General features: G+C 54.9%; 2 protein-coding genes across 3 annotated transcripts in view; one reads left to right on the top strand and one right to left on the bottom strand.

Moving 5' to 3' along the window:
• Positions 1-2,658: 2,658 nt before the first annotated feature.
• On the top strand, positions 2,659-18,476 carry PAQR4 (progestin and adipoQ receptor family member 4). The gene is made up of 3 exons (XM_073649038.1): positions 2,659-2,824; positions 17,025-17,243; positions 17,369-18,476. Exons 1-3 carry the CDS (start codon positions 2,659-2,661, stop codon positions 17,800-17,802), a joined length of 819 nt encoding a protein of 272 aa, XP_073505139.1. The 3' UTR covers positions 17,803-18,476.
• Positions 18,467-27,369, bottom strand: part of PKMYT1 (protein kinase, membrane associated tyrosine/threonine 1) — a 42,193-nt gene continuing 33,290 nt past the window's right edge. For both annotated transcript variants that reach the window (XM_073649037.1, XM_073649036.1), the window contains exon 8: positions 18,467-19,099. In XM_073649037.1, coding sequence (XP_073505138.1) covers positions 18,919-19,099 — 181 coding nt within the window. In that variant the 3' untranslated portion in view covers positions 18,467-18,918. The remainder of the gene's footprint in view (positions 19,100-27,369) is intronic.

Raw genomic sequence — 27,369 nt, forward strand, 5'->3', positions numbered from 1 at the left:
GCACCAGACCCGTCCTCCTCATCTGTACCGAGCCCCAGACCCGTCCTCCTCATCTGTACCGAGCACCAGACCCGTCCTCCTCATCTGTACCGAGCACCAGACCCGTCCTCCTCATCTGTACCGAGCCCCAGACCCGTCCTCCTCATCTGTACCGAGCACCAGACCCGTCCTCTCATCTGGACCTCGCCAGTAATAAGCTCCGCCCCCAGCTCCGCAGCCCGCGCTTTCCTCTCCCGTGTTGGCTCCACCTCAGAGGCGTGGTCTCTGGTTGCCTGGACACTGCTGCCTTCAAACAGTGTGGCATGGAGGGGCGGAGTCAGTGCGGAGCGCGCAGTGGGCGGGAAAGCATCAGTAAGAAGCGGCCAATGCGGTGAGGGGGGCGGAGCCTGCAGCGGCCGGGGACAGCGGGAGCCGGTGCCGGAGGGAGGAAGCCGGACACCGGCACCATCACCGTCACATCCTGCGGCCGTCACCCTGACAGAGACCCCCGACAGACCGCGAGACCCCCGGCCTAGAGACCCCCAACCTGACAGATGGCGAGACTCCTAGCCTAGAGACCCCCGACAGATGGCGAAACTCCCGGCCTAGAGACCCCCGGCAGACGGCGAGACCCCCGGCAGACGGGACAGGGAGACCCCCAGCCTAGAGATCCTCGACACACGGCGAGACCCCCGGCATAGAGACCCCCGACAGACTGGGAGACCCCCTTGCCTACAGACCCCCGACAGCCGGGATTGGGAGACCGCCGGCCTAGAGACCCCCGACACAGGGTGAGACAGCCGGCCTAGAGACCTTCGACAGACGGTGAAACCCCTGAAAGACTGAGACCCCCGGCCTGTTCCAACATCATCAGGGAGAGACCCCCGGCCCGTTCCGACATCATCAGGGAGAGACCCCCCGGCCCGTTCCGACATCATCAGGGAGAGACCCCCGGCCCGTTCCGACATCATCAGGGAGAGACCCCCGACCCGTTCCGACATCATCAGGAAGAGACCCCCGGCCCGTTCCGACATCATCAGGGACAGACCCCCCGGCCCGTTCCGACATCATCAGGGAGAGACCCCCGGCCCGTTCCGACATCATCAGGGAGAGACCCCCCGGCCCGTTCCGACATCATCAGGGAGAGACCCCCGGCCCGTTCCGACATCATCAGGGAGAGACCCTCGACCCGTTCCGACATCATCAGGGAGAGACCCCCGACCCGTTCCGACATCATCAGGGAGAGACCACCGACCCGTTCCGACATCATCAGGGAGAGACCCCCCTGGCCCGTACCGACATCATCAGGGAGAGACCCCCGGCAGCCAGTGAGACCCCCGGCCCGTACCGACATCATCAGGGAGAGACCCCCGGCCCGTACCGACATCATCAGGGACAGACCCCTCGGCCCGTACCGACATCATCAGGGACAGACCCCCGGCCCGTACCGACATCATCAGGGAGAGACCCCCGGCCTTACCGACATCATCAGGGACAGACCCCCGGCCCGTACCGACATCATCAGGGAGAGACCCCCGGCCTTACCGACATCATCAGGGAGAGACCCCCGGCCCGTACCGACATCATCAGGGACAGACCCCCCGGCCCATACCGACATCATCAGGGAGAGACCCCCCGGCCCGTACCGACATCATCAGGGAGAGACCCCCGGCCTGTACCGACATCATCAGGGAGAAACCCCCCGGCCCGTACCGACATCATCAGGGACAGACCCCCCGGCCCGTACCGACATCATCAGGGACAGACCCCCCGGCCCGTACCGACATCATCAGGGAGAGACCCCCGGCCCGTACCGACATCATCAGGGGGAGAGACCCCCCGGCCCATACCGACATCATCAGGGAGAGACCTCCCGGCCCGTACCGACATCATCAGGGAGAGACCCCCCGGCCCGTACCGACATCATCAGGGAGAGACCCCCCGGCCCGTACCGACATCATCAGGGAGAGACCCCCGGCCCGTACCGACATCATCAGGGAGAGACCCCCCGGCCCGTACCGACATCATCAGGGGGAGAGACCCCCCGGCCCGTACCGACCTCATCAGGGAGAGAGACCCCCGGCCCGCACCGACATCATCAGGGAGACGGGAGAGACCCCCCGGCCCGTACCGACCTCATCAGGGAGAGACCCCCCGGCCCGTACCGACATCATCAGGGAGAGACCCTCTGGAGCGTTGGTGACCGACCCTGTCAGCAGGATGTGGCTGCGTGCCCCCTGACATGGGCAGGGGGTCCGCGTTGGGGCTGCCCTCCCTGGTGGCAGCTGTGTGTTCCTGTGATGTCAGAACGTGTGCGCTTGCTGCTCGGTGGTCGGGGGAGGTGACAGGCGGCTGTCGGATGTCAGGACGTGTCGCCCCGTGGACGCTGCCTCCAGCCTGACGTGGGGGATTAGACGCTGAGCCTCCCTCATGTGAAGGTGTCACCTGCCGCCTCCTGCATCTGTGGCCGAGCAGACGCCCCGCTGCATGGGACAAAGAGACCCCCGCTGCATGGGACAGAGAGACCCCCTCTGCATGGGACTGAGAGACCCCCGCTGCCTGCCCTAGAGACGCTGTGTGTGGGGAGACGGCTGCCTGGCATTGCTGCCCCGCGCCCGGAGATGTCCTGCTGCAGCTGATCCTCTTTGAGTCTATGAGCAGACGGCGTGCTGCGATTTGATGGCGTTCCTGAGCGGCCCCCGGCTGCTGGACTGGGCCGGATCTCCCCCTCACCTGCAGTTTAATAAGTTTGTACTGACGGGCTACCGGCCTGTGGCCAGCGGAGCGGAGTGTGTGCGGAGCCTCTTCTACCTGCACAACGAGCTGGGCAACATCTACACACACGGTGGGTGATCGGCTGTGGAAGTGCTGCCAGTGACAGACGCTGGGGTCTATGTATGTCTCACCACACTGCACACGTATCCCCGCACTGCACACGTATCCCCGTACTGCACACGTATCCCCGTACTGCACACGTATCCCCCCACTGCTCACATCTCACCGCACTACACGCGTATCCCCGCACTACACACGTATCCCCGCACTGCTCATATCTCACCGCACTGCACACGTATCCCCGCACTGCACACGTATCCCCGCACTGCACACGTATCCCCCCACTGCTCACATCTCACCGCATTACACATATCTCACCGCACTGCACTCGTATCCCTGCACTGCACACTTATCCCCGCACTGCTCATATCTCACCGCATTACACAAGTATCCCCGCACTGCTCATATCTCCCCGCACTGCACGCGTATCCCCGCACTGCACATATCTCACCGTACTGCACACGTATCCCCACACTGCTCATTTCTCACCGCACTGCACATATCTCCCCGCACTGCACGCGTATCCCCGCACTGCACACGTATCTCCGCACTGCTCACGTATCCCCGCACTGCACACGTATCCCCGCACTGCACACGTATCCCCGCACTGCTCACATCTCACCGCACTGCACACGTATCCCCGCACTGCACACGTATCCCCGCACTGCTCACATCTCACCGCACTGCACACGTATCCCCGCACTGCTCACATCTCCCCGCACTGCACACGTATCCCCGCACTGCTCATATCTCACCGCACTGCACACGTATCCCTGCACTGCTCATATCTCACCGCATTACACAAGTATCCCTGCACTGCTCACATCTCACCGCACTGCACATATCTCCCCGCACTGCACACGTATCCCCGCACTGCACACTTATCCCCGCACTGCTCACATCTCACCGCACTGCACACGTATCCCCGCACTGCTCACATCTCACCACACTGCACACTTATCCCCGCACTGCACACTTATCCCCGCACTGCACACTTATCCCCGCTCTGCACACATCTCACCGCACTACACATGTATCCCCGCACTGCACACGTATCCCCGCACTACACATGTATCCCCGCACTGCACACTTATCCCCGCACTGCTCACATCTCCCCGCACTGCACACGTATCCCCGCACTGCACACGTATCCCCGCACTACACATGTATCCCCGCACTGCTCACATCTCACCGCATTGAACACGTATCCCTGCACTGCTCACATCTCACCGCACTACACACGTATCCCCGCACTGCACACGTATCCCCGCACTGCTCACATCTCCCCGCACTACACATGTATCCCCACACTGCTCACATCTCACCGCATTGAACACGTATCCCTGCACTGCTCACATCTCACCGCACTACACACGTATCCCCGCACTGCACACGTCTCACCGCACTGCACACGTATCCCCGCACTGCTCACATCTCACCGCACTACACACGTATCCCCGCACTGCTCATATCTCACCGCACTACACATGTATCCCCGCACTGCTCACATCATCTCACCGCACTGCTCACGTATCCCCGCACTGCACACGTATCCCCGCACTGCACACGTATCCCCGCACTGCACACGTATCCCCGCACTGCACACGTATCCCCGCACTGCTCACATCTCACCGCACTACACATGTATCCCCGCACTGCTCACGTATCACCGCACTGCTCACGTATCACTGCACTGCTCATATCTCACCGCACTGCACATGTATCGCCGCACTGCTCTCATCTCACCGCACTGCACACGTATCCCCGCACTGCTCATATCTCACCGCACTGCACATGTATCCCCGCACTGCTCTCATCTCACCGCACACGTATCCCCGCACTACACATGTATCCCCGCACTGCTCATATCTCACCGCACTGCACACGTATCCCCGCACTGCTCATATCTCACCGCACTACACACGTATCCCCCCACTGCTCATATCTCACCGCACTACACATGTATCCCCGCACTGCTCACGTATCACCGCACTGCACACGTATCCCCGCACTGCTCACATCTCACCGCACTGCACACGTATCCCCGCACTACTCACCTCTCACCGCACTGCACACGTATCCCCGCACTGCTCACATCTCACCGCACTGCACACGTATCCCCGCACTGCTCATATCTCACCGCACTACACACGTATCCCCCCACTGCTCATATCTCACCGCACTACACACGTATCCCCGCACTGCTCACGTATCACCGCACTGCACACGTATCCCCGCACTGCTCACATCTCACCGCACTGCACACGTATCCCCGCACTACTCACCTCTCACCGCACTGCACACGTATCCCCGCACTGCTCACATCTCACCGCACTGCACACGTATCCCCGCACCGCTCTTATCACACCGCATGTGACACATGCCTCCGCACACTGCAGTGACTGTCCCTGTTTGCCGGAATGTGGGAGAGGCGCGTCCTACGTCCTGGTACATGTGGAGCATCACTAGCCCTGAGCCCAGCAGATCTGGCGCCATCCTGCTGCACTTGAGCCTCAGGGTTGTCTCCTTATTAGGGGCTTGTGTGTGAGTGAGTCTGTCAGGACCCCTTTAGATCTCTGCCTTCAGTCGGTGTAATGCTCTGCAGAAGTAAGAGCACTGCCAGCTGAGGGTTAACTGAGAATATAAACTCCTTAAGAGCTTTGAGGTGAGTGAGGTCCTCCTGTAAGGAGCTCCAGCCCTAAGCTCTTTACCACTGACCTGGATTCCAGGACTGAGCACTGACAGGTTCAGGGTGTTAGGGTGATAATAGAGGACCAGAAGCTATGCATACGCCAGCAGGGAGTCCACACAGGCGTACACAAGCTGCAGGCCCGTGGGAGCCTTCCTGGGTAAAAACTACATGGACAGACCCCAATTCAGTAGTGGTTGTCCGCATTGTGTCCAAGGTCTGGGCCACCTCCATCTGTGAGACCACGGCTGCTGGCGGGGCGACCTCCGTCTGTGAGGAGACCACGGCTGCTGGCGCGTCAACCTCCGTCTGTGAGGAGACCACGGCTGCTGGCGCGGCAACCTCCGTCTGTGAGGAGACCACGGCTGCTGGCGGGGCCACCTCCGTCTGTGAGGAGACCACGGCTGCTGGCGGGGCCACCTCCGTCTGTGAGGAGACCACGGCTGCTGGCGGGGCCACCTCCGTCTGTGAGGAGACCACGGCTGCTGGCGGGGCCACCTCCGTCTGTGAGGAGACCACGGCTGCTGGCGCGGCTACCTCCGTCCGTGAGGAGACCACGGCTGCTGGCGGGGCCACCTCCGTCCGTGAGGAGACCACGGCTGCTGGCGGGGCCACCTCCGTCCGTGAGGAGACCACAGCTGCTGGCACGGCCACCTCCGTCCGTGAGGAGACCCCTGTTGATGGCGCGGCCACCTCCGTCCGTGAGGAGACCACTACTGATGTCATGGCCACCTCCGTCCGTGAGGAGACCACTACTGATGTCATGGCCACCCCCATCCGTGAGGAGACCACTACTGATGTCATGGCCACCCCCATCCGTGAGGAGACCACTACTGATGTCATGGCCACGCCCATCCGTGAGGAGACCACTACTGATGTCATGGCCACGCCCATCCGTGAGGAGACCACTACTGATGTCATGGCCACGCCCATCCGTGAGGAGACCACTACTGATGTCATGGCCACCACCATCCGTGAGGAGACCACTACTGATGTCATGGCCACCACCATCCGTGAGGAGACCACTACTGATGTCATGGCCACCACCATCCGTGAGGAGACCACTACTGATGTTATGGCCACCTCCATCTGTGAGGTGACCCCTGTTGATGGCGCGGCCACCTCCGTCTGTGAGGAGACCACTACTGATGTCGCGGCCACCTCCGTCTGTGAGGAGACCACTACTGATGTCGCGGCCACCACCATCTGTGAGGAGACCACTCAACGCCTCATAAAAGGAATTTTTTTAAAACTCATTGAGCCAGGAGGACGGAGGCTCAGCTGCTACAACCCTTTCCCTAAATCCACAGGAGGCCCGTTCTGGAGGGATGTCACCCCTGCAGTCTTAGGAGAGACATGCACAGAACGTTGCATCATGGAGTGTTAATAGGATCCCGGGCTTGGAGCGTCGCCCAGTAAACTCCTTGTGTAAATAGCGCTCACCGGTGTGTGCAGAGTGCACATACTGCTCCGGACAGCGCTCCTCTGACCTAAGCATCTGCAAGGGTGTACATGTCAAATGATGAGGCCGAGCAATGAGGGACAGCAGGGTCTGTGTAGAGAGGACTACATTTTCAGTCGTCCCCTGCTACTCACCTCACTGAGGGGCCACAAGGCAGAAGACAGACCCCAGTGATAGATCCCAGCATCCTATGTGATACTCGCTCAGCGCTCTGCATGGCTGAAGTTGCTCACGCTTGTGTTTTACCCTCCGCAGACTCCATGTTGTTTCCAATATCTTAATTCATCCATGATACCACAAATGTCCACGCGCTTCATGTATAATTCATTGTCTCCGAATCCCAGTGGCAATCGGCATGGCGTCGTCAATCAGCACGGCGTCGGCACTCACGCCCTATCCACACAGCAGAGCGGATGAGAGAGAACTGCTCTGTTGCTGTGAAGCAACTGAAGCGCCGGCTGGAGCGATGAGTGATCGCTCTGAGCCAGCGCTGGGTAGAATAAGCAATGTCCTGCTTGTTAGATCTTAGGCCCATAATAATAAAAAAAAATAGTCCTGGGTAAACCCTTGAAATAACTTGGAAAATTCCGGTGAATAATGTTGCGGCTTTAGAAGATTCTAGGCTGATTAATATCAAATGAGGAGCACACGTGCCAAGATGGCGGAAAAAAATTGTGCACCTCCGTTAGACTGATACATCCACTGGATGAATGTACAGTACAGACCAAAAGTTTGGACACACCTTCTCATTTAAAGATTTTTCTGTATTTTCATGACTATGAAAATTGTACATTCACACTGAAGGCATCAAAACTATGAATTACCACATGTGGAATTATATACTTAACAAAAAAGTGTGAAACAACTGAAAATATGTCTTATATTCTAGGTTCTTCACAGTAGCCACCTTTTGCTTTGATGACTGCTTTGCACACTCTTGGCATTCTCTTGATGAGCTTCAAGAGGTAGTCACCGGAAATGGTTTTCACTTCACAGGTGTGCCCTGTCAGGTTTAATAAGTGGGATTTCTTGCCTTATAAATGGGGTTGGGACCATCAGTTGTGTTGTGCAGAAGTCAGGTGGATACACAGCTGATAGTCCTACTGAATAGACTGTTAGAATTTGTATTATGGCAATAAAAAAGCAGCTAAGTAAAGAAAAACGAGTGGCCATCATTACTTTAAGAAATGAAGGTCAGTCAGTCCGAAAAATTGGGCAAACTTTGAATGTGTCCCCAAGTGCACTTGCAAAAACCATCAAGCGCTACAAAGAAACTGTCTCACATGAGGACCGCCCCAGGAAAGGAAGACCAAGAGTCACCTCTGCTTCTGAGGATAAGTTTATCCGAGTCACCAGCCTCAGAAATCGCAGGTTAACAGCAGCTCAGATTAGAGACCAGGTCAATGCCACACAGAGTTCTAGCAGCAGACACATCTCTACAACAACTGTTAAGGGGAGACTTTGTGCAGCAGGCCTTCATGGTAAAATAGCTGCTAGGAAACCACTGCTGAGGACAGGCAACAAGCAGAAGAGATTTGTTTGGGTTAAAGAACACAAGGAATGGACATTAGACCAGTGGAAATCTGTGCGTTGGTCTGATGAGTCCAAATTTGAGATCTTTGGTTCCAACTACCGTGTCTTTGTGCGAAGCAGAAAGGGTGAACGGATGGACTCTACATGCCTGGTTCCCACCGTGAAGCATGGAGGAGGAGGTGTGATGGTGTGGGGGGGCTTTGCTGGTGACACTGTTGGGGATTTATTCAAAATTGAAGGCATACTGAACCAGCATGGCTACCACAGCATCTTGCAGCGGCATGCTATTCCATCCGGTTTGCGTTTAGTTGGACCATCATTTATTTTTCAACAGGACAATGACCCCAAAACACCTCCAGGATGTGTAAGGGCTATTTGACCAAGGAGGAGAGTGATGGGGTGCTACGCCAGATGACCTGGCCTCCACAGTCACCAGACCTGAACCCAATCGAGATGGTTTGGGGTGAGCTGGACCGCAGAGTGAAGGCGAAAGGGCCAACAAGTGCTAAGCATCTCTGGGAACTCCTTCAAGATTGTTGGAAGACCATTTCCGATGACTACCTCTTGAAGCTCATCAAGAGAATGCCAAGAGTGTGCAAAGCAGTCATCAAAGCAAAAGGTGGCTACTGTGAAGACCCTAGAATAGACATATTTTCAGTTGTTTTACACTTTTTTGTTAAGTATATAATTCCACATGTGTTAATTCATAGTTTTGATGCCTTCAGTGTGAATGTACAATTTTCATAGTCAGGAAAATACAGAAAAATCTTTAAATGAGAAGGTGTGTCCAAACTTTTGGTCTGTACTGTACTAATCACCATGGAGCACGCGGTCATCATACCGTTCAGGAAGGAGACGTGTCCTGTATCTAGAGGTGAATGTACTAATCACCATGGAGCACGCGGCCATCATACCGTTCAGGAAGGAGACGTGTCCTGTATCTAGAGGTGATTGTACGAATCACCATGGAGCACGCGGCCATCATACTGTTCAGGAAGGAGACGTGTCCTGTATCTAGAGGTGATTGTACTAATCACCATGGAGCACGCGGCCATCATACTGCTCAGGAAGGAGACGTGTCCTGTAACTAGAGGTGGATGTACTGATCACCATGGAGCACGCGGCCATCATACCGTTCAGGAAGGAGACGTGTCCTGTATCTAGAGGTGGATGTACTAATCACCATGGAGCACGCGGCCATCATACCGTTCAGGAAGGAGACGTGTCCTGTATCTAGAGGTGGATGTACTAATCACCATGGAGCACGCGGCCATCATACCGTTCAGGAAGGAGACGTGTCCTGTATCTAGAGGTGATTGTACTAATCACCATGGAGCACGCGTCCATCATACCGTTCAGGAAGGAGACGTGACCTGTATCTAGAGGTGATTGTACTAATCACCATGTACACGCGGCCATCATACCGTTCAGGAAGGAGACGTGTCCTGTATCTAGAGGTGGATGTACTAATCACCATGGAGCACGCGGTCATCATACCGTTCAGGAAGGAGACGTGTCCTGTATCTAGAGGTGATTGTACTAGTCACCATGGAGCACGCGGCCATCATACTGTTCAGGGAGGAGACGGGTCCTGTATCTAGAGGTGATTGTACTAATCACCATGGAGCACGCGGCCATCATACTGTTCAGGAAGGAGACGTGTCCTGTATCTGGAGGTGATTGTACTAATCACCATGGAGCACGCGGCCATCATACCGTTCAGGAAGGAGACGTGTCCTGTATCTAGAGGTGATTGTACTAATCACCATGGAGCACGCGGTCATCATACCGTTCAGGAAGGAGACGTGTCCTGTATCTAGAGGTGATTGTACTAATCACCATGGAGCACGCGGCCATCATACCGTTCAGGAAGGAGACGTGTCCTGTATCTAGAGGTGATTGTACTAATTACCATGGAGCACGCGGCCATCATACCGTTCAGGAAGGAGACGTGTCCTGTATCTAGAGGTGATTGTACTAATCACCATGGAGCACGCGGCCATCATACCGTTCAGGAAGGAGACGTGTCCTGTATCTAGAGGTGAATGTACTAATCACCATGGAGCACGCGGCCATCATACCGTTCAGGAAGGAGACGTGTCCTGTATCTAGAGGTGGATGTACTAATCACCATGGAGCACGCGGCCATCATACTGTTCAGGAAGGAGACGTGTCCTGTATCTAGAGGTGGATGTACTAATCACCATGGAGCACGCGGCCATCATACTGTTCAGGAAGGAGACGTGTCCGGTATCTAGAGGTGGATGTAGTAATCACCATGGAGCACGCGGTCATCATACTATTCAGGAAGGAGACGTGTCCTGTATCTAGAGGTGATTGTACTAATCACCAAGGAGCACGCGGCCATCATACCGTTCAGGAAGGAGACGTGTCCTGTATCTAGAGGTGGATGTACTAATCACCATGGAGCACGCGGCCATCATACCGTTCAGGAAGGAGACGTGTCCGGTATCTAGAGGTGGATGTAGTAATCACCATGGAGCACGCGGTCATCATACTGTTCAGGAAGGAGATGTGTCCTGTATCTAGAGGTGATTGTACGAATCACCATGGAGCACGCGGCCATCATACTGTTCAGGAAGGAGACGTGTCCTGTATCTAGAGGTGATTGTACGAATCACCATGGAGCACGCGGCCATCATACCGTTCAGGAAGGAGACGTGTCCTGTATCTAGAGGTGATTGTACGAATCACCATGGAGCACGCGGCCATCCTACTGTTCAGGAAGGAGACGTGTCCTGTATCTAGAGGTGATTGTACGAATCACCATGGAGCACGCGGCCATCATACTGTTCAGGAAGGAGACGTGTCCTGTATCTAGAGGTGATTGTACTAATCACCATGGAGCACGCGGCCATCATACCGTTCAGGAAGGAGACGTGTCCTGTATCTAGAGGTGGATGTACTAATCACCATGGAGCACGCGGCCATCATACCGTTCAGGAAGGAGACGTGTCCTGTATCTAGAGGTGATTGTACGAATCACCATGGAGCACGCGGCCATCATACTGTTCAGGAAGGAGACGTGTCCTGTATCTAGAGGTGATTGTACGAATCACCATGGAGCACGCGGCCATCATACTGTTCAGGAAGGAGACGTGTCCTGTATCTAGAGGTGATTGTACTAATCACCATGGAGCACGCGGCCATCATACTGCTCAGGAAGGAGACGTGTCCTGTAACTAGAGGTGGATGTACTGATCACCATGGAGCACGCGGCCATCATACCGTTCAGGAAGGAGACGTGTCCTGTATCTAGAGGTGGATGTACTAATCACCATGGAGCACGCGGCCATCATACCGTTCAGGAAGGAGACGTGTCCTGTATCTAGAGGTGGATGTACTAATCACCATGGAGCACGCGGCCATCATACCGTTCAGGAAGGAGACGTGTCCTGTATCTAGAGGTGATTGTACTAATCACCATGGAGCACGCGTCCATCATACCGTTCAGGAAGGAGACGTGACCTGTATCTAGAGGTGATTGTACTAATCACCATGTACACGCGGCCATCATACCGTTCAGGAAGGAGACGTGTCCTGTATCTAGAGGTGATTGTACTAGTCACCATGGAGCACGCGGCCATCATACTGTTCAGGGAGGAGACGGGTCCTGTATCTAGAGGTGATTGTACTAATCACCATGGAGCACGCGGCCATCATACTGTTCAGGAAGGAGACGTGTCCTGTATCTGGAGGTGATTGTACTAATCACCATGGAGCACGCGGCCATCATACTGTTCAGGAAGGAGACGTGTCCTGTATCTAGAGGTGATTGTACTAATCACCATGGAGCACGCGGCCATCATACCGTTCAGGAAGGAGACGTGTCCTGTATCTAGAGGTGATTGTACTAATTACCATGGAGCACGCGGCCATCATACTGTTCAGGAAGGAGACGTGTCCTGTATCTAGAGGTGATTGTACTAATCACCATGGAGCACGCGGCCATCATACCGTTCAGGAAGGAGACGTGTCCTGTATCTAGAGGTGAATGTACTAATCACCATGGAGCACGCGGCCATCATACCGTTCAGGAAGGAGACGTGTCCTGTATCTAGAGGTGGATGTACTAATCACCATGGAGCACGCGGCCATCATACTGTTCAGGAAGGAGACGTGTCCTGTATCTAGAGGTGGATGTACTAATCACCATGGAGCACGCGGCCATCATACTGTTCAGGAAGGAGACGTGTCCGGTATCTAGAGGTGGATGTAGTAATCACCATGGAGCACGCGGTCATCATACCATTCAGGAAGGAGACGTGTCCTGTATCTAGAGGTGATTGTACTAATCACCAAGGAGCACGCGGCCATCATACCGTTCAGGAAGGAGACGTGTCCTGTATCTAGAGGTGGATGTACTAATCACCATGGAGCACGCGGCCATCATACCGTTCAGGAAGGAGACGTGTCCGGTATCTAGAGGTGGATGTAGTAATCACCATGGAGCACGCGGTCATCATACTGTTCAGGAAGGAGATGTGTCCTGTATCTAGAGGTGATTGTACGAATCACCATGGAGCACGCGGCCATCATACTGTTCAGGAAGGAGACGTGTCCTGTATCTAGAGGTGATTGTACGAATCACCATGGAGCACGCGGCCATCATACCGTTCAGGAAGGAGACGTGTCCTGTATCTAGAGGTGATTGTACGAATCACCATGGAGCACGCGGCCATCATACTGTTCAGGAAGGAGACGTGTCCTGTATCTAGAGGTGATTGTACGAATCACCATGGAGCACGCGGCCATCATACTGTTCAGGAAGGAGACGTGTCCTGTATCTAGAGGTGGATGTACTAATCACCATGGAGCACGCGGCCATCATACCGTTCAGGAAGGAGACGTGTCCTGTATCTAGAGGTGATTGTACGAATCACCATGGAGCACGCGGCCATCATACTGTTCAGGAAGGAGACGTGTCCTGTATCTAGAGGTGATTGTACTAATCACCATGGAGCACGCGGCCATCATACTGCTCAGGAAGGAGACGTGTCCTGTAACTAGAGGTGGATGTACTGATCACCATGGAGCACGCGGCCATCATACCGTTCAGGAAGGAGACGTGTCCTGTATCTAGAGGTGGATGTACTAATCACCATGGAGCACGCGGCCATCATACCGTTCAGGAAGGAGACGTGTCCTGTATCTAGAGGTGGATGTACTAATCACCATGGAGCACGCGGCCATCATACCGTTCAGGAAGGAGACGTGTCCTGTATCTAGAGGTGATTGTACTAATCACCATGGAGCACGCGTCCATCATACCGTTCAGGAAGGAGACGTGACCTGTATCTAGAGGTGATTGTACTAATCACCATGTACACGCGGCCATCATACCGTTCAGGAAGGAGACGTGTCCTGTATCTAGAGGTGATTGTACTAGTCACCATGGAGCACGCGGCCATCATACTGTTCAGGGAGGAGACGGGTCCTGTATCTAGAGGTGATTGTACTAATCACCATGGAGCACGCGGCCATCATACTGTTCAGGAAGGAGACGTGTCCTGTATCTGGAGGTGATTGTACTAATCACCATGGAGCACGCGGCCATCATACTGTTCAGGAAGGAGACGTGTCCTGTATCTAGAGGTGATTGTACTAATCACCATGGAGCACGCGGCCATCATACCGTTCAGGAAGGAGACGTGTCCTGTATCTAGAGGTGATTGTACTAATTACCATGGAGCACGCGGCCATCATACTGTTCAGGAAGGAGACGTGTCCTGTATCTAGAGGTGATTGTACTAATCACCATGGAGCACGCGGCCATCATACCGTTCAGGAAGGAGACGTGTCCTGTATCTAGAGGTGAATGTACTAATCACCATGGAGCACGCGGCCATCATACCGTTCAGGAAGGAGACGTGTCCTGTATCTAGAGGTGGATGTACTAATCACCATGGAGCACGCGGCCATCATACTGTTCAGGAAGGAGACGTGTCCTGTATCTAGAGGTGGATGTACTAATCACCATGGAGCACGCGGCCATCATACTGTTCAGGAAGGAGACGTGTCCGGTATCTAGAGGTGGATGTAGTAATCACCATGGAGCACGCGGTCATCATACCATTCAGGAAGGAGACGTGTCCTGTATCTAGAGGTGATTGTACTAATCACCAAGGAGCACGCGGCCATCATACCGTTCAGGAAGGAGACGTGTCCTGTATCTAGAGGTGGATGTACTAATCACCATGGAGCACGCGGCCATCATACCGTTCAGGAAGGAGACGTGTCCGGTATCTAGAGGTGGATGTAGTAATCACCATGGAGCACGCGGTCATCATACTGTTCAGGAAGGAGATGTGTCCTGTATCTAGAGGTGATTGTACGAATCACCATGGAGCACGCGGCCATCATACCGTTCAGGAAGGAGACGTGTCCTGTATCTAGAGGTGATTGTACGAATCACCATGGAGCACGCGGCCATCATACTGTTCAGGAAGGAGACGTGTCCTGTATCTAGAGGTGATTGTACGAATCACCATGGAGCACGCGGCCATCATACTGTTCAGGAAGGAGACGTGTCCTGTATCTAGAGGTGGATGTACTAATCACCATGGAGCACGCGGCCATCATACCGTTCAGGAAGGAGACGTGTCCTGTATCTAGAGGTGATTGTACGAATCACCATGGAGCACGCGGCCATCATACTGTTCAGGAAGGAGACGTGTCCTGTATCTAGAGGTGATTGTACTAATTACCATGGAGCACGCGGCCATCATACTGTTCAGGAAGGAGACGTGTCCTGTATCTAGAGGTGATTGTACTAATCACCATGGAGCACGCGGCCATCATACCGTTCAGGAAGGAGACGTGTCCTGTATCTAGAGGTGAATGTACTAATCACCATGGAGCACGCGGCCATCATACCGTTCAGGAAGGAGACGTGTCCTGTATCTAGAGGTGGATGTACTAATCACCATGGAGCACGCGGCCATCATACTGTTCAGGAAGGAGACGTGTCCTGTATCTAGAGGTGGATGTACTAATCACCATGGAGCACGCGGCCATCATACTGTTCAGGAAGGAGACGTGTCCGGTATCTAGAGGTGGATGTAGTAATCACCATGGAGCACGCGGTCATCATACTATTCAGGAAGGAGACGTGTCCTGTATCTAGAGGTGATTGTACTAATCACCAAGGAGCACGCGGCCATCATACCGTTCAGGAAGGAGACGTGTCCTGTATCTAGAGGTGGATGTACTAATCACCATGGAGCACGCGGCCATCATACCGTTCAGGAAGGAGACGTGTCCGGTATCTAGAGGTGGATGTAGTAATCACCATGGAGCACGCGGTCATCATACTGTTCAGGAAGGAGATGTGTCCTGTATCTAGAGGTGATTGTACGAATCACCATGGAGCACGCGGCCATCATACTGTTCAGGAAGGAGACGTGTCCTGTATCTAGAGGTGATTGTACGAATCACCATGGAGCACGCGGCCATCATACCGTTCAGGAAGGAGACGTGTCCTGTATCTAGAGGTGATTGTACTAATCACCATGGAGCACGCGGCCATCATACTGTTCAGGAAGGAGACGTGTCCTGTATCTAGAGGTGATTGTACTAATCACCATGGAGCACGCGGCCATCATACCGTTCAGGAAGGAGACGTGTCCTGTATCTAGAGGAGATTGTACTAATCACCATGGAGCACGCGGCCATCATACCGTTCAGGAAGGAGACGTGTCCTGTATCTAGAGGTGATTGTACTAATCACCATGGAGCACGCGGCCATCATACTGTTCAGGAAGGAGATGTGTCCTGTATCTAGAGGTGATTGTACTAATCACCATGGAGCACGCGGCCATCATACTGTTCAGGAAGGAGACGTGTCCTGGATCTAGAGGTGATTGTACTAATCACCATGGAGCACGCGGCCATCATACTGTTCAGGAAGGAGACGTGTCCTGTATCTAGAGGTGGATGTAATCACCATGTAAGCACGATGAAGTGACCGTTCCAGTCCAGAAAACAAGCAGGGAAACAGGTCCTGAGTTAATTTAGACATAGGGAACGACAAGCTCCCTCGCATTGGGTATCTGATGTAACTTCTTGTCGTGGGCTCCTCGTAACTGTTAGGCATCTGTCTTTCTGGTTAGCGCCTGTACTGACATTTAGCTGAATTTCTTGCTCCGTTGTAAGGACAGAGGGTCACTAAGAGCAATTCTGTATGGTATCTGTTAGAAGTAGTAATAGCTGAGTTGCAAGAGACTGAAGCCCATAGGAGTGGGGTCGGAGAGCCGCAGCGCTCCAGGGTCCCGGCTCACGCGGGTCATGTTGCTGGCACCACGCTCGGTGTATTGTGATCTCTCGGAGCAGTAAATAAGACTGTGGATCAGATAACAGATATGAGACGACGCGTTCCTGGTCGGATCATGTTGAACATGGAGTGAGATGTGAGCCACCGCTCTGCTCATCTGGCTCCTTTGTGCCGATGTGACATAGATGTAAGATCAGCTCATACTAAGATCTCACTCCCTTCTTCTCTTTCAGGGATCCCGCTCCTTGGCTTCTTGTTCTTGCTCCCTTTGCAAATCCCTTGGCGCCAGCTGTCTGTTCCCTGGCTGGGTGTGGTCCATTACCTGGCTTGTGTTAGCCCCCAGCTGGGCAGCGTGCTGTACCATCTCTTCATGAACCACCATGGCGGAGCACCTGTCTACCACAAACTGCTCACGCTTGACATGTGCGGCATCTGTCTTGTCAACACTTTGGGTAAGTTTTGCTTCTGTGATAAGTTTTAGAGGACATAACTTTATATTCCACACTAGGACAATCTCCATCTTGGGTGGACATGTGGTCCAGGGATGCATCATTATTTATCATGTCTCTCTTCACAGGTGCCCTGCCCATCATCTACTGCACTCTGCTCTGCCACCCCTACACACGGAGCCTCGCCCTCCTGGCATACACCGGCTTGTCTAGTTACGTGATCTTCTGTGCGGTCAGCGCTCACAGCAACATTAGCCGCCTTTGCTCGTTCGCCTGGCAAGCTGCCTTCCGCTTCTTCTTCTTCTATCTCCGTTGGGCCGGACTGGGCTCTGGCCATCCTTCTTCACTACGCTGCTACCTCCTTATGGATAGCCTGGCTCTACTCGGAGGCATAATTAACGTTTCCCGACTTCCTGAACGTTTACGGCCTGGAAAATTTGACTATTGGTGCAACAGTCACCAGATTATGCACGTCCTGGTAGTGATCAGTATCTTATATTTGCACTGGGGTGTATCCTCTGACCTCACCTGGATCAGCAGTTACCCGTGTCTGCTGGAGTAAACACTCACCGAGGTTTAGCAGATGCAGCCACACGGAGACGTAGATGTAGCCTAACACAGGTGCAACCAGCAAAACCAAACTTGAAGTAGAGATTTTTAGTAGATATATTTAAGGGCAGAGGTATTTATTAACTACTGTAAAGACTAAATGTTCCCAGATTCTACCATATCAGTATTATGCAGGCTGCTGTACGAAGTATCCCCCCCCCCTGACACAGCCAATATCTGCTGTCAGGGGGCTGGGAGTCAGCAGATGAAGCAACTGCAAGGGGCCTAAGGTCTGTAACAATGAGGTGCTGCAGCCATCGTGCTGCACGCTCGGGGGAGGAGAGCCCACACAAATGGAGAAAGTGGTCATTTGAGAGCCCCCCCAAACTGAAGGACAGATCAGAAAGGAAGTCCCCCACGCCCTGGAGACAGGCACGCATGTACGGGCATCTCCTCCTCTGGGTTCAGACAGATCATGGCTGGAGGTGGTCATTCTTGCAGAAAAGCAGTTTTGTTAGCCCTTCCGCAGTATGGCAGAGGGTAAGACGAGCCCGTAGTTCCCTTTCCTCAGTTGCCCAGGAGGAATAGTTGCCTTACACCTTCTAGATTACGGAGCCTTTAGCTGCTCCTCCTGGGATGGTTGGAGAGTACTCACAGGGCTTTGCACGAGGCCAGTATTACTAATGCAATAATAAATCTTTTATGAAAAAAATTGTGTGCTTTAAGAATCTACAATATTCCCATAAGCCGTGCCCGGCTTCTGCAGGTACAGATTTCGTGACCGGTCGTTAAAAAGCAGCTACACTACATTCACTTAATCGCTGCAGAAATGACGTGGCAATAAAACGGCCCAAGGGTCCGGCGGCAAATAGAAGTCACTGAAACTGCTTTTAATGAAATGTCCACCGGGACAGAAGTGATGTCCTCAAGTTACGATCCTCCAGCTTCTCGCTCAATGGTGAGGAAACCTACGTCGTTTGGCATCTGGCCTTCACATAGGGAGCCGCTCTGCTCTCTTCACAGCCGTTTATGGTGCCATCATCGGCCTCTCACATCCAGAACACAAGGGCAGATGCTTTTATAGTAACGTACGGCTCCTGCATCAAGGTGCCGCCGAAAAGTACAATTTCTACTGCTCAGACGCCTCATCGAACATGCTCAAAAGGTTCCGGGGTAAAAAGGAAGAGCGGGGAGCCTCCGCGTCCACAAATCCCGAAGATCGGTCACTGCTGTCACGGCTCACAGACTTCACACTACACGGAGAGTCCTGGCTGATCCGGCTTACATTGGGCGTCAGAGGAAGGGACGATCTGAGAAGAACAGAAGATTAATGACTGCAGAGAGGGAGGACACAGCTGACAACATGCCCCAAACTGGAGCCGTCCTCCCCGTGCTTATCCACCCCAAAACTGGAGCCGTCCTCCCCGTGCTTATCCACCCCAAAACTGGAGCCATCCTCCCCGTGCTTATCCACCCCAAAACTGGAGCCATCCTCCCCGTCCTTGTCCACCCCAAAACTGGAGCCATCCTCCCCGTCCTTATCCAGCCCAAAACTGGAGCCATCCTCCCCGTACTTATCCAGCCCAAAACTGGAGCCATCCTCCCCGTACTTATCCAGCCCAAAACTGGAGCCATCCTCCCCGTACTTATCCAGCCCAAAACTGGAGCCATCCTCCCCGTACTTATCCAGCCCAAAACTGGAGCCATCCTCCCTGTACTTATCCAGCCCAAAACTGGAGCCATCCTCCCCGTACTTATCCAGCCCAAAACTGGAGCCATCCTCCCCGTACTTATCCAGCCCAAAACTGGAGCCATCCTCCCCGTCCTTATCCAGCCCAAAACTGGAGCCATCCTCCCCGTCCTTATCCACCCCAAAACTGGAGCCATCCTCCCCGTCCTTATCCACCCCAAAACTGGAGCCATCCTCCCCGTCCTTATCCACCCCAAAACTGGAGCCATCCTCCCCGTACTTATCCACCCCAAAACTGGAGCCATCCTCCCCGTACTTATCCACCCCAAAACTGGAGCCATCCTCCCCGTACTTATCCACCCCAAAACTGGAGCCATCCTCCCCGTACTTATCCACCCCAAAACTGGAGCCATCCTCCCTGTACTTATCCACCCCAAATTAATTCATTTCCCAAGAAAGGACTAGTGGAGGAGAATGCTGCTTTCATGAACTCTAGTCTTAGCACAGCTTTTTCCACTCGAGTGTGTGGATTTAAAAAGTCTCACACCCCTGTAAAAATGCTAGATTTTGTCAGGTGAAGGGAAAAAAAAAAAAAAAAAAAAAAACATCAATAATATTTTCAGAAGTTTTTCCACCTTTAAACGAGGCCCATAACGTGTACAACGCTATTGAAAAACTCACTATTTTTCTTTTTCCACCTTTAGAGATTTCAAAATAGTGTGGTTGCATAAATCTCCATACCCTCACATTAAAAAGTAACCCGTCACCAGTTTTTTTAGCTTATAGACCCTGCCCATCACCCTTAAAATCTTCTAAAGGGGGTTTCTACAGCCCCTTTATACCCTCATTGGTACCCCTGCATACATCCAAAAAAAAGTGTTTAATTTACGTCGCACGCTACAGGTGTGGTCCGGTTCGATGGGCAAATCCAGATTGTGATCAGTGCTGGTCCCTTCAAAATGCCGCCTCCGTCTATCTGGATGGAAGTGGATGAGGTCTATGTCATCCACACTGTGCTCAAAGTACTGTAATGGGCAGGCTTCACTTGTGGCGCCCGCGCAGGGCTCCGGTGACCCTGCGCAGAGCTCCGGTGACACTGCGCAGGGGCGAGACTTCCAGCGCTGGGTGGTTGATGTAGAGGCGTCATCCACTTCCATCCAGATAGAAGAGGCGGCATTTTGAAGGGACCTGGGCAGCACGGAGCACAATCTACATTCGCTCTTCGGACTGCACCACACCATTTACATGCAGTGCGGGACATTTTTAAAACCCTTTTTCAGAGGTAGGGAGGGGCACCAATGAGGATATAAAGGGGCTGTAGGAACCCCATTTGTAGGATTTTAAAGGTAATGGGCAGGGCTCATAAGCTATCAAACTAGTTACAGGTTCCCTTTAATACTTCGGTGCAGTCTCTGGTGAATTTCTGGCAGCGTTCAGTCTTTTTGGATCGGGGGTCTATCAGCGCAGCACATCTAGATTCGGCGATCTTTGCCAGCTCCTCCCAGCAGCAGCTCCACATCTGTCAGATTTCGGGGGCATCGCCTGTGTGCAGCGCCCTCTTCATGTCAATTGTCCCTCGGGTCCAGGTCTGGGCTCCGCCGTTCCAGAACTTCCATTTTCTTCTGGCGATTTAGAGGTCGCCTAGGGTCGTAGTCATGTTGAAAGCTGAAACTGATCTTCCCCCAGCTTCCATACCGGCGACACGCGGTCGCCAGATACTGAGTGAACTGACATTTCATTTCTTCACTCTTTGCAGTTTGGTAATTAATGATCTCTTGCCCCTTCTGTGTGTGACGCTTCTGACTCTGCAGCAGTTTTTCGGCAGCGGCCTGTAACGTCTGCGTAGTACTGTGTGCGGCTGCACTCCCTCCAGGCAGCAGCTTCTGACTCTGCCGCAGTTTTTCGGCAGCTGCCTGTAACGTCTGCACAGTACCGTGTGCGGCTGCACTCCCTCCAGGCAGCAGCTTCTGACTCTGCCGCAGTTTTTCGGCACCTACATGTAACGTCTGCACTGTACCGTGTGCGGCTGCACTCCCTCCAGGCAGCAGCTTCTGACTGCAGCAGTTTTTCAGCAGCTGCCTGTTACGTCTGCACAGTACCGTGTGCGGCTGCACTCCCTCCAGGCAGCAGCTTCTGACTCTGCCGCAGTTTTTCGGCAGCTGCCTGTAACGTCTGCACAGTACCGTGTGCGGCTGCACTCCCTCCAGGCAGCAGCTTCTGACTCTGCCGCAGTTTTTCGGCAGCTGCCTGTAACGTCTGCACAGTACCGTGTGCGGCTGCACTCCCTCCAGGCAGCAGCTTCTGACTCTGCAGCAGTTTTTCGGCAGAGCGTGTAACGTCTGCACTGTACCGTGTGCGGCTGCACTCCCTCCAGGCAGCAGCTTCTGACTCTGCCGCAGTTTTTCGGCAGCTGCCTGTAACGTCTGCACAGTACCGTGTGCGGCTGCACTCCCTCCAGGCAGCAGCTTCTGACTCTGCCGCAGTTTTTCGGCAGCTACATGTAACGTCTGCGCAGTACCGTGTGCGGCTGCACTCCCTCCAGGCAGCAGCTTCTGACTCTGCAGCAGTTTTTCGGCAGCTGCCTGTAACGTCTGCACAGTACCGTGTGCGGCTGCACTCCCTCCAGGCAGCAGCTTCTGACTGTGCCACAGTTTTTCGGCAGCTGTCTGTAACGTCTGCACTGTACAGTGTGCCGCTGCACTCCCTCCAGGCAGCAGCTTCTGACTCTGCCGCAGTTTTTCGGCAGCTGCCTGTAACGTCTGCACAGTACCGTGTGCGGCTGCACTCCCTCCAGGCAGCAGCTTCTGACTCTGCCGCAGTTTTTCAGCAGCTGCCTGTTACGTCTGCACAGTACTGTGTGCGGCTGCACTCCCTCCAGGCGGCAGCTTCTGACTCTGCCGCAGTTTTTCGGCAGCTGCCTGTAATGTCTTCACAGTACCGTGTGCGGCTGCACTCCCTCCAGGCAGCAGCTTCTGACTCTGCCGCAGTTTTTCGGCAGCTGCATATAACGTCTGCACAGTACCGTGTGCGGCTGCAATCCCTCCAGGCAGCAGCTTCTGACTCTGCCGCAGTTTTTCGGCAGCTGCCTGTAACGTCTGCACAGTACCGTGTGCGGCTGCACTCCCTCCAAGCAGCAGCTTCGGACTCTGCCGCAGTTTTTCAGCAGCTGCCTGTTACGTCTGCACAGTACCGTGTGCGGCTGCACTCCCTCCAGGCGGCAGCTTCTGACTCTGCCGCAGTTTTTCGGCAGCTGCCTGTAACGTCTGCACAGAACCGTGTGCGGCTGCACTCCCTCCAGGCAGCAGCTTCTGACTCTGCTGCAGTTTTTCGGCAGCTGCATATAACGTCTGCACAGTACCGTGTGCGGCTGCACTCCCTCCAGGCAGCAGCTTCTGACTCTGCTGCAGTTTTTCGGCAGCTGCATATAACGTCTGTGCAGTACCGTGTGCGGCTGCACTCCCTCCAGGCAGCAGCTTCTGACTCTGCAGCAGTTTTTCGGCAGCTGCCTGTAACGTCTGCGTAGTTCCGTGTGCGGCTGCACTCCCTCCAGGCAGCAGCTTCTGACTCTGCCGCAGTTTTTCGGCAGCGTCCTGTAACGTCTGCACAGTACCGTGTGCGGCTGCACTCCCTCCAGGCAGCAGCTTCTGACTCTGCCGCAGTTTTTCAGCAGCTGCCTGTTACGTCTGCACAGTACTGTGTGCGGCTGCACTCCCTCCAGGCGGCAGCTTCTGACTCTGCCGCAGTTTTTCGGCAGCTGCCTGTAACGTCTGCACAGTACCGTGTGCGGCTGCACTCCCTCCAGGCAGCAGCTTCTGACTCTGCCGCAGTTTTTCGGCAGCTGCCTGTAACGTCTGCACAGTACCGTGTGCGGCTGCACTCCCTCCAGGCAGCAGCTTCTGACTCTGCCGCAGTTTTTCGGCAGCTACATGTAACGTCTGCGCAGTACCGTGTGCGGCTGCACTCCCTCCAGGCAGCAGCTTCTGACTCTGCAGCAGTTTTTCGGCAGCTGCCTGTAACGTCTGCACAGTACCGTGTGCGGCTGCACTCCCTCCAGGCAGCAGCTTCTGACTGTGCCACAGTTTTTCGGCAGCTGTCTGTAACGTCTGCACTGTACAGTGTGCCGCTGCACTCCCTCCAGGCAGCAGCTTCTGACTCTGCCGCAGTTTTTCGGCAGCTGCCTGTAACGTCTGCACAGTACCGTGTGCGGCTGCACTCCCTCAGGCAGCAGCTTCTGACTCTGCCGCAGTTTTTCAGCAGCTGCCTGTTACGTCTGCACAGTACTGTGTGCGGCTGCACTCCCTCCAGGCGGCAGCTTCTGACTCTGCCGCAGTTTTTCGGCAGCTGCCTGTAATGTCTGCACAGTACCGTGTGCGGCTGCACTCCCTCCAGGCAGCAGCTTCTGACTCTGCTGCAGTTTTTCGGCAGCTGCATATAACGTCTGCACAGTACCGTGTGCGGCTGCACTCCCTCCAGGCAGCAGCTTCTGACTCTGCCGCAGTTTTTCGGCAGCTGCCTGTAACGTCTGCACAGTACCGTGTGCGGCTGCACTCCCTCCAAGCAGCAGCTTCGGACTCTGCCGCAGTTTTTCAGCAGCTGCCTGTTACGTCTGCACAGTACCGTGTGCGGCTGCACTCCCTCCAGGCAGCAGCTTCTGACTCTGCCGCAGTTTTTCGGAAGCGGCCTGTAACGTCTGCACAGAACCGTGTGCGGCTGCACTCCCTCCAGGCAGCAGCTTCTGACTCTGCCGCAGTTTTTCGGCAGCTGCCTGTAACGTCTGCACAGTACCGTGTGCGGCTGCACTCCCTCCAGGCAGCAGCTTCTGACTCTGCCGCAGTTTTTCGGCAGCTGCCTGTAACGTCTGCGCAGTACCGTGTGCGGCTGCACTCCCTCCAGGCAGCAGCTTCTGACTCTGCTGCAGTTTTTCGGCAGCTGCATATAACGTCTGTGCAGTACCGTGTGCGGCTGCACTCCCTCCAGGCAGCAGCTTCTGACTCTGCAGCAGTTTTTCGGCAGCTGCCTGTAACGTCTGCGTAGTTCCGTGTGCGGCTGCACTCCCTCCAGGCAGCAGCTTCTGACTCTGCCGCAGTTTTTCGGCAGCGTCCTGTAACGTCTGCACAGTACCGTGTGCGGCTGCACTCCCTCCAGGCAGCAGCTTCTGACTCTGCCACAGTTTTTCGGCAGCTGTCTGTAACGTCTGCACTGTACAGTGTGCCGCTGCACTCCCTCCAGGCAGCAGCTTCTGACTCTGCCGCAGTTTTTCGGCAGCTGCCTGTAACGTCTGCACAGTACCGTGTGCGGCTGCACTCCCTCCAGGCAGCAGCTTCTGACTCTGCCGCAGTTTTTCAGCAGCTGCCTGTTACGTCTGCACAGTACTGTGTGCGGCTGCACTCCCTCCAGGCGGCAGCTTCTGACTCTGCCGCAGTTTTTCGGCAGCTGCCTGTAATGTCTGCACAGTACCGTGTGCGGCTGCACTCCCTCCAGGCAGCAGCTTCTGACTCTGCTGCAGTTTTTCGGCAGCTGCCTATAACGTCTGCACAGTACCGTGTGCGGCTGCACTCCCTCCAGGCAGCAGCTTCTGACTCTGCCGCAGTTTTTCGGCAGCTGCCTGTAACGTCTGCACAGTACCGTGTGCGGCTGCACTCCCTCCAAGCAGCAGCTTCGGACTCTGCCGCAGTTTTTCAGCAGCTGCCTGTTACGTCTGCACAGTACCGTGTGCGGCTGCACTCCCTCCAGGCAGCAGCTTCTGACTCTGCCGCAGTTTTTCGGAAGCTGCCTGTAACGTCTGCACAGAACCGTGTGCGGCTGCACTCCCTCCAGGCAGCAGCTTCTGACTCTGCTGCAGTTTTTCGGCAGCTGCATATAACGTCTGCACAGTACCGTGTGCGGCTGCACTCCCTCCAGGCAGCAGCTTCTGACTCTGCCGCAGTTTTTCGGCAGCTGCCTGTAACGTCTGCACAGTACCGTGTGCGGCTGCACTCCCTCCAGGCAGCAGCTTCTGACTCTGCCGCAGTTTTTCGGCAGCTGCCTGTAACGTCTGCGCAGTACCGTGTGCGGCTGCACTCCCTCCAGGCAGCAGCTTCTGACTCTGCTGCAGTTTTTCGGCAGCTGCATATAACGTCTGTGCAGTACCGTGTGCGGCTGCACTCCCTCCAGGCAGCAGCTTCTGACTCTGCAGCAGTTTTTCGGCAGCTGCCTGTAACGTCTGCGTAGTTCCGTGTGCGGCTGCACTCCCTCCAGGCAGCAGCTTCTGACTCTGCCGCAGTTTTTCGGCAGCGTCCTGTAACGTCTGCACAGTACCGTGTGCGGCTGCACTCCCTCCAGGCAGCAGCTTCTGACTCTGCCGCAGTTTTTCGGCAGCTGCCTGTAACATCTGCGCAGTACCGTGCGGCTGCACTCCCTCCAGGCAGCAGCTTCTGACTCTGCCGCAGTTTTTCGGCAGAGCCTGTAACGTCTGCACAGTACCGTGTGCGGCTGCACTCCCTCCAGGCAGCAGCTTCTGACTGTGCCACAGTTTTTCGGCAGCTGCCTGTAACGTCTGCACAGTACCGTGTGCGGCTGCACTCCCTCCAGGCAGCAGCTTCTGACTCTGCCGCAGTTTTTCAGCAGCTGCCTGTTACGTCTGCACAGTACCGTGTGCGGCTGCACTCCCTCCAGGCAGCAGCTTCTGACTCTGCAGCAGTTTTTCGGCACCTGCATGTAACGTCTGCGCAGTACCGTGTGCGGCTGCACTCCCTCCAGGCAGCAGCTTCTGACTCTGCCGCAGTTTTTCGGCAGCTGCCTGTAACGTCTGCACAGCACCGTGTGCGGCTGCACTCCCTCCAGGCGGCAGCTTCTGACTCTGCAGCAGTTTTTCGGCAGCTGCCTGTAACGTCTGCACAGTACCGTGTGCGGCTGCACTCCCTCCAGGCAGCAGCTTCTGACTCTGCCGCAGTTTTTCGGCAGAGCCTGTAACGTCTGCACAGTACCGTGTGCGGCTGCACTCCCTCCAGGCAGCAGCTTCTGACTCTGCCGCAGTTTTTCGGCAGCTGCCTGTAACGTCTGCACAGTACCGTGTGCGGCTGCACTCCCTCCAGGCAGCAGCTTCTGACTCTGCAGCAGTTTTTCGGCACCTGCATGTAACGTCTGCGCAGTACCGTGTGCGGCTGCACTCCCTCCAGGCAGCAGCTTCTGACTCAGTTTTTCGGCAGCTGCCTGTAAAGTCTGCACAGCACCGTGTGCGGCTGCACTCCCTCCAGGCGGCAGCTTCTGACTCTGCAGCAGTTTTTCGGCAGCTGCCTGTAACGTCTGCACAGTACCGTGTGCGGCTGCACTCCCTCCAAGCGGCAGCTTCTGACTCTGCTGCAGTTTTTCGGCAGCTGCCTGTAACGTCTGCGTAGTACCGTGTGCGGCTGCACTCCCTCCAGGCAGCAGCTTCTGACTCTGCCGCAGTTTTTCGGCACCTGCCTGTAACGTCTGCACAGTACCGTGTGCGGCTGCACTCCCTCCAGGCGGCAGCTTCTGACTCTGCAGCAGTTTTTCGGCAGCTGCCTTTAACGTCTGCGTAGTACCGTGTGCGGCTGCACTCCCTCCAGGCAGCAGCTTCTGACTCTGCCGCAGTTTTTCGGCAGCTGCCTGTAACGTCTGCGCAGTACCGTGTGCGGCTGCACTCCCTCCAGGCAGCAGCTTCTGACTCTGCCGCAGTTTTTCGGCAGCAGCCTGTAACGTCTGCACAGTACCGTGTGCGGCCGCACTCCCTCCAGGCAGCAGCTTCTGACTCTGCCGCAGTTTTTCGGCAGCAGCCTGTAACGTCTGCGCAGTACCGTGTGCAGCTGCACTCCCTCCAGGCAGCAGCTTCTGACTCTGCCGCAGTTTTTCGGCAGCAGCCTGTAACGTCTGCACAGTACCGTGTGC

This window comes from Phyllobates terribilis, unplaced genomic scaffold, assembly GCF_046119375.1.
Source record: "Phyllobates terribilis strain yellow unplaced genomic scaffold, ASM4611937v1 Scaffold_9__5_contigs__length_417890890, whole genome shotgun sequence".
Classification (NCBI taxonomy): domain Eukaryota; kingdom Metazoa; phylum Chordata; class Amphibia; order Anura; family Dendrobatidae; genus Phyllobates; species Phyllobates terribilis.

What these genes read in the sequence shown, in the direction of transcription:
- PAQR4 (XM_073649038.1), top strand. Translation starts at nt 2,659, where the DNA reads ATGGCGTTCCTGAGCGGCCCCCGGCTGCTGGACTGGGCCGGATCTCCC. An exon ending in GGGCAACATCTACACACACG is followed by an intron (nt 2,825 to 17,024) that starts GTGGGTGATCGG and finishes CTTCTCTTTCAG; the next exon opens with GGATCCCGCTCCTTGGCTTC. An exon ending in CTGTCTTGTCAACACTTTGG is followed by an intron (nt 17,244 to 17,368) that starts GTAAGTTTTGCT and finishes CTCTCTTCACAG; the next exon opens with GTGCCCTGCCCATCATCTAC.